This window comes from Antrostomus carolinensis, unplaced genomic scaffold (genome assembly GCF_000700745.2).
Source record: "Antrostomus carolinensis isolate BGI_N321 unplaced genomic scaffold, ASM70074v2 scaffold14191, whole genome shotgun sequence".
Classification (NCBI taxonomy): Eukaryota; Metazoa; Chordata; class Aves; order Caprimulgiformes; family Caprimulgidae; genus Antrostomus; species Antrostomus carolinensis.
The window spans coordinates 26,339-34,526 of NW_010292115.1; the positions used below are offsets into that span (position 1 = coordinate 26,339).

General features: G+C 48.2%; 1 protein-coding gene across 1 annotated transcript in view; it reads left to right on the top strand.

Annotated features, from left to right (window-relative positions):
• AFAP1L2 (actin filament associated protein 1 like 2) overlaps window positions 1-2,384 on the top strand; it is a 27,960-nt gene extending 25,576 nt beyond the window's left edge. The window contains exons 16-19 of the mRNA XM_029087185.1: window positions 108-275; window positions 551-732; window positions 1,368-1,490; window positions 1,952-2,384. Coding sequence (XP_028943018.1) covers window positions 108-275; window positions 551-732; window positions 1,368-1,490; window positions 1,952-1,978 — 500 coding nt within the window. The 3' untranslated portion in view covers window positions 1,979-2,384. The remainder of the gene's footprint in view (window positions 1-107; window positions 276-550; window positions 733-1,367; window positions 1,491-1,951) is intronic.
• Window positions 2,385-8,188: the final 5,804 nt, after the last annotated feature.

Here is an 8,188-nt window from a genome sequence, read left to right on the forward strand (position 1 = left end):
GATCTTTAAGGTCCCTTCCAACCCAAACCCTTCTATGATTCTATGAAAAGGTTTTCCCTCCTGTATTTTCCCTTGGTTGAGCTTGTTTTGGTGGGTTGTGTTTCCAGCGGCAGCAGTGGAAACCAAGCTGGGCAAGAACAGGACAGAGGCGGAGGTGAAGCGGTTTACAGAGGAGAAGGAGCGGCTGGAGAAGGAGAAGGATGAAATCCGGGCTCAGCTCACCCAGCTGCGCAAGGAGAGGCGGGAGCTGAAGGAAACGCTTGCAGGCAGCACAGGTACAGCAGGGCAAGGGGGGGATATACGGAAATAAGCCAGGGTGGGACCATGAGGAAGGAGGGATGATGAACCTGGCCCACCTGGGACCACAAGGGATGGTGGGGAGACCTGGCGCTTTGAGATGAACCATGTAGCCCAAATCACACTAGAGCAAGAGCTTGCTCCATCACAGTCCCTCCTGGGGCAAAATACAAGGGGGAAGTGTACAGGTCCCAGCTTCCCTCATGAGCTCCCCAAGTTCCTGTCCAGCACCAAGTTACTCCTCCCTTCACAGATAAGAGCCTGGAGCAGAAGCTGAAGGAGATAGAAGAAGAGTGCAAAAGGAAGGAGAGCCGGAGGGTGGACGTGGAGCTGAGCCTGGTGGAGGTGAAGGAGAACCTGAAGAAGGCAGAGTCTGGCCCCGTAACGCTGGGCACCGCGGTGGACACCACACACCTGGAGAACGCAGCCCCCCGGGTACGTGGGGGACACCCCCAGGCTGCACAGCAGCTTCCCAGCAGCCAGGCGGTCACACAGTCTCCACCTGCTCAATATAATAACAATATTATTTTGTTATAATACATTATTTTACATATTTTAATAGCTTAGATTTATATATTATATTCATGTTAATTATTATAATATAAATATAATAATAATATAATGAGGTAACAGCAGCAATGGGGCAGTGAAGAAGAGCTGGGGCTCAGGAGCTTGGGTCTGTGGGACCTTGAGCAACACCCTTCCAGGGCCATGCAGGTCTGAGCCCAGCTCCTTCTGCACTCAGCTGAGCCATGGGTAGTTTTGGGGGGGACATTCAGGCATCAAAATTCCTTCCTGGGAATCTGGTTCCCTTGAAATGGAGACAGTCAGTGCCGGAGTCTGGCTCTGTACCTCTGCTTGAGTCCTCAACACCCAAACACACTATACACACACATCTTGATGGTGGTTCAAAATCAGCATGTCACTGAAAAACACCTCTCAGTCCAGTGGGCTGCGATTGTTGAGCTTTTCTAGAAGATGGCAGTGAAAGGCAGCACTCTCCTGCCTTTTGGAGAAATCTTGGTGGTCTGAAGTCATCTCAGTTTCTATTATTTTTATTGTAGATTCAGGCAAAAAGTGCTAGTCCAGCAAACAGTGCAGAGAACTCACCAGTCAACTCGGCAACGGCTTTAAAAAACCGGCCTTTATCAGTCATGGTGACGGGGAAGGGAACAGTCCTACAGAAAGCTAAGGTAATGCACCCATTGCTACAGGATTAAAATCCACCTGGGACAGCTGCTCCTGGCAGTGGAGCAGACTGGCTGGGGTGGGATGGGGTTGGGGTGGGTCTCATCTCTTGGTCTGGGAAGCACCCCTGACCAAGCACGACTTGGAGCAGGCCAGCCTGATTTTCATCTGGTCTTTTCACCTGGGCTTTCCCTGGCTGCAATTTAAATGAATGAATGTGTGTTTTGCTTATAATTGTTTATTATTGCTGAGCAACCTGATCTGGTTGAAGATGTCCCTGCTCACTGCAGGGTGGGTTGGACTAGATGACCTTTAAAGGTCCCTCCCCCAAACCCAAATGATTCTATGATCCCAGACCCACCCTGCAGCCAAAAACACTTGGGTACCAGATGATTGGGGTGGTCCTGTGCACTATTGTGGTTTACCAGATTTGCCTTCTGACTAATTTGCCTTTATCCCTTGGCAGGAATGGGAGAAGAAGGGAGCTAGTTAGAACCACATTTTTCAGAGATGGACTAAAGACTGGAATTGCCAATGCATGGCTAAGGGGATTCAATCATCTGTAGGTGGAGGTCGGGTGTGCAACACAACCACACAAGTGCCTCCTCCACATCACGCCAACTGCTCAGATGCAGCAATGGAGTCAACAGCTGCTGATACCAATTATCCCAAATGATCTTGCTCTTTCCAGACAAGTCCCAATCACATAGCTAAAAACAATAACAACCAGTGGCAATCCTAACCCAGTTGATGTAAACAAGAATGTTACTGTACATAGGGGTGTTCTGTGTATTTCTACTCTGAAGGTTTATCAATGAGTTATTAAAGTTTCTATATTAGTGACAGTAGTGGGTTCAGAAGGGGCCTCTGCTATTCTTTATACTCTGGTGGTTTTCAACTGAAGTCTCACCTGTCTTGCTACCAGTCATCACTCAGCTGCAGATCATCCAGCCTTCAGTCAAGGGCGACACCCATGCCTGAGTCAGTGCTTGAGACATGAATGAGAAATACACAGCAGCCTGTCCAGGGAATTTTTAATCGCTGTCCCAGTTCATCCCAGCATGTGCTTACTCCTACCAGCCTGCTACAGATTTACTAGAATCTGGAGAAATATCCCTGCTCACCTTCCCATGATGTAAGCTGTGTTACAGACTGGTGCCACCAAGAGCTCTGGGCAAAGATCTGCCAAGCAGATTCAGTTAATTTTCTTGAAGATCTTGGTCTACTTCACCTAAGGAGTTTGTTCTGGGGAAAAAAAATGAAAAAGAAAAAAAAAATCATATTTGAAGGTTTGTTGTTAATTTAGCAAAGGTCCAGGCCTGCTCAGCTGTTGGATGGGGAAGCTGGATCACAGTGTATCCTTCAGGGCTTGCCCTTTCCCAGGAGAGGGAAGGTAAAGCTGTCCCTGTGCTCCTGCCCCAGCTCTGAGTACCACTTTGCTGATGCTCTGTGCTCCTCACAGAGCTGCAGCTGTACAACCTGCTGAAGACATCCCTGTGCAAAAGGGGCCCCTCCACACAGGCAGGACCAAGCTGGCAGACCTGCTCTCCTCCAGGCTGGGCAGGCAAGGTTGCATGACCATGTCTCTGGTGGGCTGCTCATCATCTTGGTGCTGTCAACCTTAGTTCCAAATTATTAAACACAACATAGCCTTTGAGCCTTGGCAGTGTGGCCCACAAAGGCCACCCCTCTGTTCCCTAGCCAAGCCTTCTAATGAAAAATGATGGACATCTGGAACTGGTAAACTTAAGACATTGAAATCTGAAGGGGTGTAGGGGAGGTGTCAGAAATCCACCTACCCTCTCCTCCCTGTAACCTCTTGTCATGTCTGATGGCCTGGAGACATGTCCACCCATCTCCTCTGATGGTTCTTCAGCCCAGGCTCCATAACTGGGTTGACTGTGTGGGGGCTGCAGCTGTTTTCCAACCCTGCAAAGCGAAAGCAGCACTAGTACCCTGGCTGGGTTGTTCCTGGGGTCCTACACTGATGAGCATCCCCCCAGAGCCAAGGTACACACAGGCAGGCAATATGTCATACCCGCCCCAACCCTTGCCAGGCCTGAGGCCACCTCTAAAGGGAAGCTCCTTCTTCACACAAAGACCCAACAGCCTTTGGGTGCATGGGGATGTGATGCCTGGAGCTGGGGGTGGCACTAGGGTGAGTGGGAATATGTGGCCGAGGGGGTCAGGGCTTCTTGCCCCCACCATGGAGTTGGGGTGCAGCAAACTACTTGGTCAGGGTATCCTGGAGGTAAGAAAGGTGCCCTCACTCCCATTTTTTTTTACCTTTAAGATCTCTGCTGTGGTGCAAATGGAGGAATTTGCTAGTCCCAGTCCTCAGGTGGGGTGTGTCAGCCCCAGCTGTCAGGCCTGTCCCTGTGTAAGATTTGCACATAGGAGAAACTCCTGCAAATAAACCACTGAAACTTCTGGTTCAGGATGCAGGGGACTTTCCTCTCCAAAGCACGAGGAGGCCATGGACCCCATGAGGCTTTTGTTTGGCCCCATCATGAGCTGGCAGGAGACCCTCTCTACCCCATAAATCTATGTATAGTATCATCCCCTCACCATACAGCCCCCCCCATCCTCCAGAAGTTGTCCAGACATTTCACAGTGGTACTGAGACAGCGATGGATGAGAGAGCAGGTCTGCTTTCCCCACCACAGCCCAGACACCTTCAGTGGTCCTGCTGGGATATCTCCATCAGGGGATGGTAAACAGGCAAGTCCTGAGCAACACACATTCCCCAGACGAAAACTGTTAAACAATGTCTCTGTCCCCCCCATTGTTTTCCTAACTCAAGGCATTTCCTTTGTTGTATCTGTGACCTATAAAGTGGCGCTTTAGAGGGTTTTATAATAAAATGTTGAGTACATTATGTTACAAGTGGGGTTTTTTTTTGCTTTGTAAATGTGACTTGTCCTTACTGCCCAGTAGATTTCAAGCACATCAAACCCTTGTAATTTACTACAAAAATCCCTTAGCTATGCAGGCTACAACTGCAGTGGACTATATTTTACATAATTTAGTCCTCTATAGTGACTGCACCATCAACCAAAAAAAAATCTGGGACAGCTAACCGACTGAAAAAGTAGCAATAAGCCTGACAATTTGCATAAATGCATGTAACAGGCTCCAGCCTGTAGCTCAGTAGCACAGTCCTCTTGCACAAAACAGTCCATCCACTGCCTTCCTCTGGCCACTAGATAGCAACTGTGTGCAACGCTTGGTGCCTGCTGAAGGGATAACCAGGATGGGGTTTAGCTGGAAAGGAAGGAAATGAGTTAGAAAAGAAAGTGATTGAGGCCAGGCTTTACAGAACAGACACCAAACCAGACATGTCTGTGAAATACCTTTTGGTGGCTGTACGCTACTAGCTCTACTGCAGAAAGCTGGGGAAGGCAGTGTAGCTACAGCACAAAGTCCTGCTGCCTTGCCTTTCCTAGGAAACCTGCCAACAAGCCCATTAGTGTCCTGTCAGCCTCTGAGCCCAGGAATCAACAAGAACAACTCAATTTGGGATTGCTTTTCTTGTGAGCTGAAGTGGCAGCAGCCTTTTGTCCTTCCTTGGCAGCACTGCCCATCACCTAGAGCTGCTTTGTAATGCCTTGGTATCAATTCCAGCATCCCTCTGCCTTTCCATCTCCATGGAGCATCCTCGTAGCAAACACAGCTGCTAAGGGTCATGGCTGCACCTGGACAGAAGGGCTTGCTCACCTGAGCACCACAAAGCCCTCGAGCCTGACCCAGTGCAGTCCCATCCCACAACACACCATGCTGAAGGACTGTGCCCAAAGACACGGCTCTGTAAGGAGACAGAACTCCCACTGCTGCTGAAAGAAAATTCTGTAATGCTTCTTGTTATTGCTTCATTAATTATTCCCATTGTAATTCTCATCTGTGCACAATGCACAGGCTGCTGCCATGGGGCCCACAGTGTGTCACAAGCAGAAGCCCATATTCTTTTGGAAGAAAATTTGCTGCTACAAACCATTTTTCTTAGCAAGTTTCTCACCCAAGTACCTCCAGTTCTTGCTTTGGATACACAGAGCAACCCTACAATAGGTACTGGGAGATCCCACCAGCTTGCCTAGCACATCAAGCTAGCGGACACTTTGATTTTCAACTATGACAAAATTGCCAGATTTTAAAGGAAAAAAATTTAAAATCTGTCTCTTAGTGGTAGAGAAGTTGGCCTGAATGTTTATGTAAGTTGTCTGGGGCTATGAATCAAATTCATTTACTTGTACTGAAGGGAGTAAGATTGCAGGCTTTTAGCAAGCTGATGAAGCCAGCTGGCTTTAAGGAGAGCATCAGCAGACCCAGTGCCAGCACTGCAATACCTCTCACAAACTGGCCCTGGGTGTCAGTGCCCAGGGAGGGTGGCACAGTGGGGTCCGAAGCCCAGCTCCACTGCTGCAGCCCTTACAGCACAGACACCAAAGATGTTTACTCATCACAAACAGGCATGATTTTGCTTGCTGAGGGAAAGTAAGACTAAAAGGGGTGAAATTCATGGCACTTACTTAAATCCCAGTTTCTTAAAGAAGAAACAGGTTCTCCCTGAAGTCAGCACATGGCCCGTGACCAGCCAAGGCTCATCCAGCAATCCTACAGAGCGAGAGTAATGCACAGCTCTGTTAGTCACAGCCTAGACATCTAACAACAACCTGGCACAGACAGCGTCCTCTGCACTCCCCTGATGCCAGACAGGATTAGTGCCGGCTTCACAGGGACCCTCACCTCCTCGGTGGCTGTGCCAGGCTCAAACATTGACCCTGCCTTAAAGGAATGAGCTCCCATCAGGTAAGTTCTCATTAAGTATTTCTGATTGAATCAAAGCAATTCTAAGAGTGAATTAATAAGTGATCATGTCAGAGATCCAAGTCACTTACTCTTTTTAAATTAAAATTTGCAGGAGAAAGGATTAGCCAGGATCTTCAACTCAAGTTTTTAAAAAAGAAAACCAAAACAAAAAGAAAACAGCTCCAACAACCGCTCAGCAATGTCCTGCTTGCCTGTGGGATCAGCAGGTCTCTCCAAGACCTTCCCATATATCCTGATCCTGTTATCAGCTCAGCTTTCCTCATCTCCTCCCACTGCCCCAACACCTCCTTACCTTGCAAAGTGCTTTGTCCTGTACAAAAGGAGATCTGGTGGGTGCTGCTACTGCCAGAGCACCTCTGAGCAACCATCCGAGGCTTCAGCGATCAGCTGCATTTAGGAGGAAGGTCACAGTCACAGCACATGTAGATTCCCTGACACACAGGGATCCCTGGGGCATTTTGGGCACTAAGATCTCAGCCAGATGCACCCAGAGGCCAAGGGCTGGGTTTAGGAACCAGCTTTCCTGAAACTCCTCCATGAGTTTCCAATCTTTCATACCATCTCTACTTGATAAACTGATACACAGGGCTAGACATATCCTATCCAGCACTAAAACGTTGTCTCCAGCATGAGATTTCACAGTCTGTGATTCCTGAATCACACAGAGGTTTGTCTATCTGTGCTTAAAACCAGCAGGATGGTACAAACATGGGGTTTCTCCCAAATCAGGACCAAGGCAAACATCCTTTGTCCCAGTAAAGCCTAAAAATGTACTTACAAGCTATGTAATAAAATAAAAAGAACTTACAAAGATTACATCCAAACCACATTTACCACAAGGTAAAGTGCTCAGCAGCACTGTACAAACTATGCTGCAGGCAACAGAGGTACAAGGAAAAGGCTTTAAACATCTGTATGAGGCCAGGAAAACATGTCCCAGCTCCAGAGCCATGTGCCAGACAAGGTAAACGTGCTTCAGTTTGAGAGGAAAAACAGATCCTTCACAGGACAAACACCTGTGAGGAGTTAACTAATGATGCTGTTGGATAAACTAGAGCAGAGAAACCACCGGGGAGCTGCCAACCCAACAACGTAACAGGCCAGCGAGGGTGATAAGTCAGTCTCTCTGACTCTTCACACAACAGAGGATGCACAGGGAGGCTGGGAAGAGCTTTCAGAGCAGCTTGGCTAGAATCCAGCCACGTCTGTGGGTGCTTCTGCACCATAAAACACAAACCATGCCAGCTGTGAGTCTGATCTAGCCCATTCTCCCTACAAGACAACTGACAGTTTTACAGCAAGGGCAGCACTTAGCTGCAGCCATGCCTATGAAACATTAATAGATCAGTTTCTCTTTCTATCCCAAACGTCAGCCCTCCAACTAAGCCTCTATTTTGCTGAGCCTTAGGCATTGAAGGACACAGACAATCTATTAAAGTGGCAGTGAAAAGAAAGAGGAAATTCTCCTTTTTCCTAGCCCGGTTTCTCCCACAAGGTAGTCGCTGCTGCTTCTGTCCCAGTGCCAGCTTCCATCCCCAGGAGTGCTTTAGCCCATTCTTCTTTGACAACAAACCTGCGGAGTAATTTGTGTCTCTCTTTGTCCAGCTAACATTACTATTCAAACATGAGGCCAGGACATCTGGTTGAAGAGACTTTTCTTCTTTTGGGAACAACAGATCCTATTTTCACAAGCACTGGCAATCACAGTTAATTTCTCTGCCTCAGCCCTGTCCAGAGCTGCTCCTGCTCTCCCAAGGTGATGGACACCATGGGAAAGGCAGCAGAGAACAACACAACAGTGTGAACCACAGGCCCTGGGGGAGCAATTATGTAAATTTTATGGCTTCATGGGCAAATTGATCCAGTGAACCAGGGA